Source organism: Tinamus guttatus, unplaced genomic scaffold (assembly GCF_059628265.1).
Source record: "Tinamus guttatus ecotype Peru unplaced genomic scaffold, ASM5962826v1 Tinamus_guttatus_pri_ptg000004l, whole genome shotgun sequence".
Classification (NCBI taxonomy): Eukaryota; Metazoa; Chordata; class Aves; order Tinamiformes; family Tinamidae; genus Tinamus; species Tinamus guttatus.
The window spans coordinates 7,465,913-7,478,481 of record NW_028288538.1 but is presented as its reverse complement, the minus strand read 5'-3'; the positions used below and the strand labels follow the sequence as shown (position 1 = coordinate 7,478,481).

The window sequence follows — 12,569 nt, the reverse complement described above, 5'->3', positions numbered from 1 at the left end:
GCCGATTTCTGGAAATGCGGATGTTTCCCCACTGATTTCTTGAACTGTGGATGTTTCCCCACTGATTTCTTGAACTGTGGATGTTTCCCCACTGATTTCTGGAAATGCAGATGTTTCCCCACTGATTTCTGGAAATGCAGATGTTTCCCCACTGATTTCTGGAAATGCAGATGTTTCCCCACTGATTTCTTGAACTGTGGATGTTTCCCCACTGATTTCTTGAACTGTGGATGTTTCCCCACTGATTTCTTGAACTGTGGATGTTTCCCCACTGATTTCTTGAACTGTGGATGTTTCTAGGCCGATTTCAGGAAATGCAGATGTTTCCCCACTTAGTTCACCAGATGCAGAGGCCTCACTGCTTGGCCCAAAACCGTAGGGAAAGGTGACAGCTGTTTCCCCACCCAGTTCCTGTGAAACTGTTGGTTTTGTCACAACTTCAGCTAAATCAGAAGTGACTAAAGTGACTTCTGGAAGCCCTGAGACCTCCCCACTAAAATCAGTCACTGCTGAAGATTGTCCACTTAGGTCTGTGACTCCAGAAAAGTCTCCACTGAAATAAGGGATCCCGGATGGCTCTCCACTGAAGTCTCCCGTCCCTGAGGGTAACCCACTAGTCTCCACAGCTGCAGACCCTTCTCCAGATATTTCTCTGTCTCCAGAAGGAAAACCACTGATTTCTATCATTGCAGATGGCCCTTCGCCCACCTCTTGTGCAACAGATGCCTGAGTAACAACTTCAACCAAAGTGGTATCCACAAGAGAGATTGTAGGAAAGCCAGATGCGAGTCCACTTCCTTCTCCAGACATTAGGCCACTAGTGACTTCAACCCCAGAGACTTCTCCACTGCTGTCAATGACTCCACTTGGAAGTCCACTCGTCTCGAGCACTCCAGGAACACTCTCACCAAAGTCTATATGCCCAGAACCACTGATGTCTAAACTACCAGATACCATGCCTGATGTGTCTTCACTTCCTGAAGGCAAGCCACTGATCTCCAAAATCTCTTTTGCTTCCACTTCTGTAACAGAGGGGGTTGTCACTTCTACTAAACTGGCATTTAGAAAGGTAATGCCTGAGGCCTCACCACTTCCATCAATGCCAGAAATAAGGCCACTTAGATCCACCTGGCCACTGATCTCAGGTATTCCAGATGATTGTCCACTGATATCCAGTCCTGAGGGTAACCCACTGAGCTCAGGCACCCCAGATAGGTCTCCACTGAACTCTGGCACTCCAGATAGGTCTCCACTGAGCTCAGCTCCTGAGGGTAACCCACTGGTTCCTCCACTCGTGTCCCATCCAGCAGATGGAAATCCAGCAGATCCTTCACCACTGACTCCAATTGATCCTTTTCCTTCCTCTTGCCTTTCCATTCCTGCTGTTACAACTTCCACCAGCGTAGAATCCACAAGAGACACAGTAGGAAACCCAGATGGGAGCCCACTTTCCTCACCAGATGGCAGGCCACTAATCAGCTCAGTTCCAGAGAATTCTCCACTGAATCCGGAATTCAGCCCACTGCTTTCCACTCCGGAAGGCATCCCACTAATTTCTGGTATCCTTGCAGTAGATACTGATACATCTTCCCCTCCAGAAGGTAAGCCACTAATATCAACGATCCCAGAAGGCACTCCACTTAGGTCCCCTGATGATAATCCACTTTCTCCAGACAGAAAGCCACTGGTATGCAAATCTACTGATGGTAATCCACTTTCTCCAATCCCTGAGTGCTCTCCACTGAGTTCAACAATTCCAGAAGTTGATTCTCCACTTAGATCTGGGACTCCAGATACCCACCCAGACGTCGAAGATTCACCACTGACTTGATGCCCTTCAGATTCAGTGATCTCCCCTGACACACTGACAGAAGCACTGGTACTTGCTTCTTCTGGTATTACAGTAGCTGGAGGAAATGCTGATGGACTCACTGGAAAAGAAAGAGGAAACAAAGAGAGAAAGAGAGAGAGAGAGAAAAAAATGATTTACTAAACTACCTTAAATGAGTTATTAAAAATTTCCTGATTAGCTTTGCTTCTAAACTGACAGCAAACAAAATAACCTTTGAGAAAAGGTATAAAGTCTTATGAACTCACAGAAATCCTTTGATCCCTTCAGATTTTGAAAACTAATGAGGATATCTTAAATTCTAAAGCCTTAAATATCTTCGAGAAACTGACAGAATGTATAAACTTCTGACATAGGACAATGGGGGCACCAATTCCAAAATACCAAAAAAAAAAAAAAAAAAAAAAAAAAAAAAAAAAAAAGCTACTACTTCCTTGAAGATAACACTTGAAAGGAGAAGTTTGGTACTGCCCAGCACATTCCACTGAGAAGTGCACCTGAGGCTGCCATGCTGAAGAACTAATTCTATGCAGAGGGAGTCCTGTGAGCATTCTCCCTTCTCCTCTGCTGGATTCAGAGGGGCTTCTCTTCAGCAAGGATACAGTCCATTCATATCAGGAATGCTCATAGTCCTCGGTTTGCTTAGCCAAATGTGACTTGAGACAAAGGGAAAAACAACTCACCTGAGAGCAGTGATATGTCAGTTGGAAAGACTTCTGTTCCCCAGGCTGTCTGATTCTCGGGTTCAGTGGTAGGCTCCATCTCTACAGTTGTTTCTTCCCCAGAAGGTACCCCCTCTACTCCAGGGATCACCTGGGTTACAAAAACTTCTTCAAAGAATGAGGTAACTCCTGGTTCCTCCACAGATGGCAGAGCTGGGACAGGAAGATATTGGAGGGAGTTTTTAAGAATTTGTAATCTCTCAGATGTATATTGCATGGCTGCATGAATGCCTAAGATACCAAGATAATGAGCCATGAGAAACAAACAAACAAACCAACAAACCCCAGAAATGCCTCTCATACTGGGAGACAAGATAAATAGAAGAACTGGAGGCAGAGGGAACTGAGTGATTTTTTTCATTTAAGAGTTTCTCAAGACAATAAAATAAATGCAGTTATGAACAATAGGAACACGTCCCTCTGAGCCCCCGGAAACAGCAGCTCTTTTCTGGTGAATCCTGCTTTGCATGGACTGGAGTCCCTACGTGACCAAACTCTCTCATGAAATCCTGCTCTGAAGGGGCAGGTCTATGAACATAGGCACTAGAAAGGGTGGGATGGTACCTCTGAAACAGAACGCATGATGCCGTGACAGTGGGTCAGGAAAGCCTGTCTGGTTGTAGTGCAGGTAGATGGTTCTCACACCAGGCTCATCTCCCCCACAGGCAGGTCGTGGGGTCACGATTGGGTATCGGAGGCTGCCATCAGCTAACCAGCCAGCATAGCATCTGTCCAGACCCTGCTTCCAGGCAGCATGGAGTTGCCCAACAGAGGCCAAAGTGGCATTTTGGTTCTCACAATACTGCTGAGCTTCTTGGAAGGTGAACAGATACGGCTGGGTTGCAAAGAACACCTCACCTGAGGGAAAATAAATAGAAAAAGCATGTATGAGCCCCTGAACTTCTCCATGGCACCTGGGGGACATGTCTGCTCTTTACACACACACACGTGTGTATGTGCAGGTGTAAGGATCAGCAGCAATCCTCAGAAGAAGGGGAAGAACATACCCTTTAGCCTGTCAATGTAGCAGTACACATCATAGGTCTCTGAGGCTGGACGCATGCCGTACGACCGCACACCCGGAGAGCCTTCTCTGTCTCCTACACAGTTACTTCGGGGATTCACAATGGGATACCTACCAAAAGCAGAGAGGAGGTTCAACCTTATGTGCCTTGAACTGAAGAATCTCAGTGGTGTATTTGGGAACAGGATGTAAAAACTTGGCATTCTGAGATGCTCAGAGACCTTAGCATGACTTGGAAACAAGTTTAATCTGCACCTACAACCTGGGGCAACAAATACAAACTTTCCCCCATTTTTACTAGTATACATAACCATACTGTAAAATGGACTGCTTCAGGATGTAAATATGGGTTAAGAAAGAGGTTAGACATGTTAATGAGAACAATTCTATTGGTCACTGTTAAATATGTCATGTAGACAATCACAGGTTAGGAAATTCTTAGCTGATGAGGAACAGAAGAGCAGGATATACCAAGTAAAGCCTCAAGTTCATGGCTGAATTTTCATTTCAAAGGTTCACTTCCCCAGGTCACTATCGTTTTACCTGACTGTCTGGTCCCGCAGCCAGCCGGCATCACACTGATCAAAGCCAGCCTCGTAGGCAGCCTGGAGCTGTTCAGGAGTGGCAATGACTGCGTTGTTATCGAGGCAGGCTTGCTGGGCTTGGACGAAAGAGAAGGCGTATCTGCTGGCAGCAGCACGATAGTGAAACACCACACCTGGGGAGAAGTGAAGAAATATTGATACACAGGATACGTAACCCCCCTGCCCTCCACCAGGACTGGTGGCCAGAAAGGATCTCCCCCTGCAAGGACGAGAGTCTCTCAGATCCACTTTGATGGAGATCTGTCATTCACTGAGCTTTGTTCTCATCAAGAGCAATGTTCTGTGCACGTCTTTAGCTCTCCTTGAGGATCTTACTATCTTGACTTTCTCCTTTCCTATAGCAGGGTGAGCCTGGGATTTCAGAGTGCGACTGCTGCAGCTCCAAGCATCAGACAGCTCCACTCTTTCCAGCACATGATGAAGCAGCCCATAGCCTCCTTGTCACTCTTCCTGTCCCATTGCAGGCGGAGACATTCAGCCTGCCCTGACAGCAACCTCCCAAGCAGCCAGAGCTGGAGGCACTCCAAGTTGGAGGAAGCTCAGACTGCTTTCAGCTGAATAGCCGACCCCAGAAGAAACAGATCTTCAGACTTCTGGGAGTCCTGGTGACTTACCTGTGGGAGAAATGGGCTGCTCAGGGAGGAGAGCGCCGTCAGGGGAAGCCGTCACTCGTACAATCTGATCTTCCACTGTGAACGGAGAGGCAGACTCTAGCCCTGGTGTGGCAGTCACCCCAAAGGCCTCTTCCACTGAACTCATTTCTGCTGTTCCAGTGGTGAAAGCAGTGCCTGAAACTGAGGTTGTGACAACTTCAGGCATAGTCCACACTTGTGTGACTTCTTCTCCAGTCACATTTTCTTCTTCAGGGAAAGCTGTCTCTACTGTGACACCAGTGGGGAAGAGTTCAGGCACAACGGTGAAGCCTTCATAGAGCTCGGTGGCAGTGGCTGTGATCTCAATGGGCTCCAGGGTAGCGATGCTGCCACGAGCCTCCTCCTGTGTGACATTGTGTGGCAGAGGTAGCTCAACTTCAGTTTGGGTGACGGTCTGGATGGTGAATGCACTGCCCAGCTCACTTCCCGTCTCATCAGTGAACTGCACCGGGACTAGCGCTTCAAAGTCATCACCTAAGTCAGGAGACAAAGAAGTGATTACAGTGGATGTGGTCAGTCTGGTGAGGTCTGCATATACTGGGCTGGTTGTTGCCTCAGAGAAGCAGCTGGGAATTTGCTGGCTCTGTGGGAAGCAGGAAAAACATGACATTCTTGTAGAATAAATTCTTACTGATTCCTTACCCCACTGTGTCTCTTTGCAACACTCCAGTGCCAGATCATGTTCATAAGTCAGAGGCAATGGGTCACCACGGACAGAATTGGTAAATGAGAGGAGGACTTTCCTTGTTCTCCTCCCCGCTCTCATTCCTGGGAACACCTTGCCCAAATCCAAGTCTACACTGACCTCTAGTGCCTGCTAGAAGGAACTCAAGATGGCCAGAGGAAAGTTAGGGGTGCTTGGATAACCTCCACAGCAGATCTGAGATGTTGAGTGAAGTATAGGAAGGCAACTAGCCCTTCACAGTAAATATATGAAGTCACTCCAGGATCACTGTCTCTCCTTCTGGTCCACCAGCAGAATAAGGCAGGGACTTAAGAACTCATCACGTGTAAGCATGATACCTCCATAACCAAGGCAGCTGAGGTCTCTCCCCATCAAAAACAAATTCTAACAAGTCATTGCTCCTGCCTTTCTCCCTCCCAAATCCCTTTCCTGCTGTCATCCTTTGCAGCTAGGAGAACATCAGGCAGCCCTGCTTAGTACCTTACTGAACAGGTTATCCTACAGCAAGGAATGCAACTTAAAGAGCAGCGTAAAGCAGACCAGGGAGGTAGTAAACCTCTGGAAATGCTGCAGGACAGGTCTCAGTTGGGCAAAGAGCAGCTAGAGAGACAAAACTAGGACTTTCAAATAATACCGCTTTTACCTCTCTATTCATTTCCAATAACATTTTCTAGCTGCACACATCTTCAGGGTTAGATATCTTCTATTTTTCATTCTCTTCCATCCTCGACATTCACACTCCTGCATATAAATCACCTGAGCTCTGCTTCCTGGAGAGCTTTTAAAGGTGGAAGGTGTGTAAGGGCTGGAGAGGAAGCGGGTGATATTACATCTGACCCTCATCAGGGCCCTCAGGTACAGGGCAGGCATTCGGGCACATTCTGGACTCTGCTTCCTACCTGAGCATAATTATGGGGACTATGTACAGTAACCTCTACCAAAACTGCTTTTACCCCCTGCCGCTTTTTAAATAAAAGGGCAATAAGATTCTCCAGGTTAGTCTGGAGTAGTGCTACCACAACAGGTAAGTGTTGTGAGTGACAAGCAATGTGAGTCTTCAGAGGCACCAGTTGCTGAAGGCAGCTGAAACAATGAGTTGTGGACCTGGCAGTTTATAATAGGGTTTCTTACCTAAAGTGCCTGAGATGAAAAGATGAGCAGAAGTAGAAAATTCTCTACTTTGTTTGGTAAAGATGTTTGGTAAACATCTTTGCAAGGGAACTTTGCATTGTCCCATCTTTTTAAAGCAGAGTGAAGAAAATGCTAGTGAATACTTTGACAAAGCATCGTGAACTGGATAATAGAGGACAGTCTTAATAGAAGTTATCCCTGGACAGAAGCTCCTGCTTGCTTACATGTGTGCAGACCTGTTGCTTCTTAGTCCCATAAATAAAATGCACTCACCACTATAGCAGATGGCATCGTAGCGAGAGTGGGGGTGAGGGTACCCCGTCTGGTTGACGTACAGGTACACTGTCCGTACGCCCACCAGGTTTCCTCCACAGTTGGGCCGTGCTCTGGAAATGGGGTAGCGGACGCTGCGATCTGCCAGCCAGCCTGCACTGCACACGTCCATGCCATCCTTCCACGCCAGGTACAGCTCTCCGGTGGTGGCCAAACGTGCCCCCAGACTGCGGCATTTGTCAAAGGCTTCCTGGAAGGTGAACTTCTCTGGGGATGTGGCATAGAAGACTTTACCTGGAATCACACAAGCACACAGGAATTAGCTGTAGAGTTTAACCCCAATTCCCTTTCTATCCTCTTCCCCTTCTCTTGAGAGCCTGACTAGGATGAAAAATTCTCCATATTACAGATGAAGTTCAACTCTGTGTTGGTGACAATCTATAAAGACCAGAAGAAAGGGAATTTTAGAGTGAATCTATTTGAGCAAAGCACACAACAGCTGGAGTCACAAGACAAAAGGAAGATAAAGGACATTTTCAGTTTTGATGTGCTGAGCATTTCAGTGGATCTCTGTTGTAAGCATAGGTGACAGATATCTCTGAATATCACACCCTTGAATGATGATTAACAACAAACAGGGTGGCATATCCCCCAGTGGAGGTTAGACTGACACTACCCTTTGTAGTGTTAAGTCATTTGACATGAAAATTGCTCATGGTCTAACAAAGAGTCCATAGAGATTGCCTGGCCTTGCTGAGGGATGTGCTTTTCCATCTTTAACCTGCCTTCCTCTGTACTTACAGGCATGATCAGAGCTTTATCTGCTTTTGTGTCTAATAAGAAAAGCCCCAAATCACCTCGCATTTGCTCTGCGTAGCAGTAAACATCATAGGTTTCATCTGTCTCCCGGACGCCATAGGTCCTCACTCCAGGAAATTCATCTTTGTCACCATAGCAACGCTCTCGGGGACGGTGGATGGGGTACCTGAGGGGGAGAAAGAGAGTGTGTGGGGTGGACAGGACTCCCATGTCCTCCAGGCAAAGCTTGGAGGGAGCCACGGATCACAGTGCAGCTCTTAAAACAAGGAGGAAGCAGGTAAGGCAATGCCCTGTGTGTGTTTTTTGTTTGGTTGTTTTTTCTGGGAGAAGGGGCAAGAAGATCTACTGTCCTGTCTCCCCTCTCATGGTCCTGGCCCAGCAGATCCCTGAGAGAACCAGCCAAAGACATGAGGGCAAGGTGCTTCCCTAGTGGGGGATGCGCAGGATGGACAAGCCACACGTTTTGATTTTGGCATAGCATCTGCTTCATTCACGGAGGATGAAAGATCAGGATTAAGCTACTGACTTCTCAGTTCTCACTACGAAGTGAGGAGGACAGGGGTCACAGTGTTTTCCTGCCATGCATCCCTCCCAGGCAGGAGATGGCTTGCAACAACACACTAGTTGCCTTCATATGCTAATAACTATGACAATTGTTATTTAGCAACTGTTTCTGAACATTCCTCAGGCAGTGTCCTCTTCATAAAAGTCCTTATCCAAACATCTTCTTGCCCCTCCTGGGGTTTTCCTTGCCCTTACCTGACAGTCTGATCAGCCAGCCAGCCGGCATCACACTGCTCGTACCCATCTTCGTAGGCAGCCTGCAGCTGCTCGGGAGTAGCAATGACAGCGCTGTTCTGGATGCAGGCCTGCTTTGCCTTCTCAAAGTTCAAGGTGTACCTCGTGGAGATTGCTCTGTAGTGGAATACGACGCCTGGAAAACACCAAGGTCATCATTCCTACATGTCTGCCCGAGAGGAATAAGTCCCTTTCCTTCCAAAGGACTTTGGGAGCCAAAGAAAAGATACTGCATTCCAACTAGAAACGATGAACAATTTATGGTGATTATCTTTGAGTATCTCAACCAAGGGCGATTTGATGGGCTTACATCACAGGACCCTTGCCAGTGGAATACACTGGTTGCCTAGAACAGCGGTTGCTCTCCTGTGTTGCTGGAACAAAATCACGATATGTTAATAAGCCAAGGTGAAAATTCACCAGGAGGCAATGAAGGGACTCACAGCCCTCTACCGAAACATATCCTCCAGGGGATGTGACCAGCAAAAAACCTCCTGGTTAAAGGTTGTAGTGAAAGCTGTCTCCCTGGCCTCTCCTCAATATCTATACCAAAAGTAAAAACCCTGGTAAGGATTATAGAAAACATAACTGTTGTTATATTATCCAGCTGTTACTAGGATGGGTCTTGCAAGACTACATTTTTTTTTTCCCCAGAACAAACCAAAACTCCAACTGAGGGCAACCCATCTCCTAAAATACTTGGAGGAACAAAACCGTAGACCTGTGCATGCTTCACCCTCTTGAGCAATAACCCAGCCTCTGCAGCAGCACCCCCTGCCAACCTGGGAGCCTTGCAACCTCTCACCCAACTGAGTCACTTTATTGCTTTGTTTAGTCTGCTCCTAACTTGCTAAATTGTATGCCTGGCCCATGGCTTCTGCTTATCTGGTTGTGGCCTTGTCTGTGACCTGACTGAAAGGGCTTAAAGCTATGGAAAGAGCAGCACCTTTCCTGTCCCCATAGTTTCTTACTTCCTTCTGCTCAATCCAGACAACCTGATGCTAAGAGGAAACAGCAAAGGCAGGAGCTCACCTTTCACTAGGACCTCTATTGTGTCTTGTCTGTCCTCAATCCCATACATTACTTCACAGCGATAAATCCCAGTGTGGTTGGATCTTAAAGCCTTGATTTCCAAGGTGGCATCGGTGGGGATGGCAGGGTAATTGGGCAGAGAGATTGCCTCCCTGTACTCCATGTTGAGTCGGATTTTCCCTCCAGTAGCCACTAACAAGACGACTTCTGTCCCATTTGAAAGCTTGCTCCATTTGATCCGTGGGGTCAGCAGAGCACTGGTATCATCTTCCTCGGGGATGTTGAAGTAACAGGGGATGTTCAGGGAGCTTCCCAGGACAACACGCAGGGGAGACTGCTCAGGTATCTTCACTTCCAGGCCATCACTATTGTCTGCCAGTTCCCAAACAAAGCAATGGTTACATCAGCAAGACACTTCATACACAAACTCCAGGGCTTTCAATGCTCCAATGCCTCTGTCTGCTTTGTAAACCTGCACCTATACTCAGACAGCCTTATTAATATTGTTGGTTTTTTTTTTTTTTTGGTTTAGATAACTTGCAGAGATGGAAGCTGCAACAGTGATCCTGGTACCATGGTCATCTTTGGGAGCTGGGAGCAGTTCTAGCTGCAGACATGAAGGCAGTAAAGGGCTCTGCTGCAGCGCAGCTACTAGTCACGATGTAATATCACACCGGAGAGGCCTTAAGAAAGGGGTATGCTTTAATTCCTTTAGTTTCCCTACCAATATACCCCTGCCTGAAACTGCCTCCCTTGCTCCTCAGGCAGAAGAGCTGTGACATTATCATAAAACAGCCATCCAAAGACAGGGCTGCGTGTGTACAGAGCAAATCTAGCTGTTCATAGCCAGGGATGGGACCAGAGTGCAGCACATTGCTCAGTTCCAGGGTCCTGCACCTCGGAGCACGTACCTGAGAGCTCCACAGAGACGGCTGCAGTGATGACTCGCAAACACACAAACACTAATAGTAAAGTGGTCATAGTTTACCTGTAAGAAACAACACAGGGAGAAAGGTTTTATGAGAGATGAATGATCATGTGGAATGGAGTGCTGCAGAAGCTGCTAAGGGCCCAGCTGCATAACAAGTCACCCCTTAACATTCCTGTATGTGACCAGTAGTGAAATCTGGGCCTTGGGGAAGCACACGGTCCTGAAGAGCATCTTGCTCCACGAAATCAGTCCTTTAGACAAATAAATATGATGCTCTGTTATTCATAACAGACTTAAGTGTTATTATAGATGACTGACTACATTGCTCTCCCATTATCCCCCTTGTGATCCAATCTTCCCCGTGGAGCACAAAGACAATTTTGAAACAGTTCTTTACACTTGTTTTGTATTTACTCCAGATGGACTAGCAGACCCTTCACCTGAGAACAGGAGCTGCCCATTACCAGCATCCTACATCCAAGCCAGCCCTGGTTACTGAAACAGATGACTGGATGCATTTTTTGCACCTTAAAATGCTCTGAAGGGAAATCTGCTCCTTTTATGCCAAAGGTTATAATGCTTTGTACCATATTCTCACACTGACAGCATATGTAGCCTAACTGTAAATAGATAATGTATTTCTACAGGAAATCTGCAGGATCTAATTCTGCGCACAACTTAACTCCATCCATTAATTATCCTGTTGGGATCCCCAAACTAGGCAGAACAACCTACTACTTGAGAAAACTCTAGGAAAAGCAAGCAGTATCCTCCTGACTCTAAACAGCAGAAGCAATATAGGGAGGACAAAGAAATTAATCCTAACTGGATTATCATTCATAAACATTCCTATGCATAATATCACAGGACTTTAAATTGCCCTAATTGCTCAGGTAGCTTTAATATTTCAAATAAAACACTTGTTGTTCCACAACACAGCATTTTTGTGCACAATATTTCAGGACTGATTCAGCTTTGACTCATAAGGAAGGGCCCCACCTACTGAATCACAAGTTTCCTTTGAGGTCACCTGTCCAAATATCGGCTGTTTAACGCCTGTGAACTAGAAAGATCCCATCTGGCTGCAGCTGACAAGGAATAACCTGAACACACACCTATCGACCTAGCAAGAAAAGTCCACTAAGGATCCACAAAGGCCCAAAATAAACCTCGTCCTGTACAGTCCAGCACAGCCTTTCACTGTGCAGTGATGTGAATGTTTGCGGGTCTCTGGCTGGGAATGACATCTCTATAAGCAGCATCATATGAACCAAAGCAATCCCAGCCATGGCACTAGCCATGCTAGAGGAAAATCAACCATCACGTTCAGGCAGAAGAGCCTGAAGTTACTCATCGCTCTGGATCCCAAAAATGGCAGGGGAACAAACCCAAAGCAGGGGCTGGGAAGAGCAATGAGGAACCTTCTGCTCATTAATAAGCCAGGAGAATTGGAAACACCATCTGCTACAGATAAACAGTCTGAAGTCAGCTTGGCCAAACACCTATACCCGGGAGTCCTTAAGGAGTGTGCTGAGGAAACTGCTGGCTGCTGCTGTTCATTTATAATCTGGGTTGGAGCACTGGGGCATGTCCCAAATAGGGAAGCACTGTGCCAATAGTCCCAACAGATATACAGAGATGAGCCTCATAAATACAGCATGTTTTGCTTGACATCAATTCCACACGAAATAATGGAAAATCTGACACATTCCAATTCATTAAGCACCAAAGAATAGGAATAACACTGATCTTAGCTGAGGCTCTAGTAGAGAAAACAGATGCTGCCAAAATTGATTTTGTTTGTATGATTGCAATTTTGTCTGATAAGGCTACCTACATGTTTGTAAGAATGTAATTTGATTTTGATAGCGTTTGATTTCACAGGGTTCCAGACTATTAGGATATGTAATGTCAGTAATACATTAAACAACTTAGCAGAAGTCTAGGTAGCAGGTCTCTAAAGGGAGTCATCTGCGGGACACTGATGTTGTCTGAGGTCTCTAATGCACTTCTGGAAGGGGCAGTATTAAATACAACGTGTTTCTAA

At 46.5% G+C, this 12,569-nt stretch overlaps 1 protein-coding gene across 1 annotated transcript in view; it reads right to left on the bottom strand.

Moving 5' to 3' along the window:
* The window catches only part of ACAN (aggrecan), a 49,233-nt gene that overhangs the window by 16,463 nt on the left and 20,201 nt on the right, over window positions 1-12,569 (bottom strand). The window contains exons 2-12 of the mRNA XM_088538319.1: window positions 10,503-10,579; window positions 9,592-9,963; window positions 8,521-8,695; window positions 7,800-7,927; window positions 6,943-7,236; window positions 4,815-5,327; window positions 4,139-4,313; window positions 3,579-3,706; window positions 3,136-3,429; window positions 2,533-2,724; window positions 53-1,931 (exon numbers count right to left, since the gene is read on the bottom strand). Of these exons, the coding sequence (XP_088394445.1) occupies window positions 53-1,931; window positions 2,533-2,724; window positions 3,136-3,429; window positions 3,579-3,706; window positions 4,139-4,313; window positions 4,815-5,327; window positions 6,943-7,236; window positions 7,800-7,927; window positions 8,521-8,695; window positions 9,592-9,963; window positions 10,503-10,572 (4,220 nt within the window). The 5' untranslated portion in view covers window positions 10,573-10,579. The remainder of the gene's footprint in view (window positions 1-52; window positions 1,932-2,532; window positions 2,725-3,135; window positions 3,430-3,578; window positions 3,707-4,138; window positions 4,314-4,814; window positions 5,328-6,942; window positions 7,237-7,799; window positions 7,928-8,520; window positions 8,696-9,591; window positions 9,964-10,502; window positions 10,580-12,569) is intronic.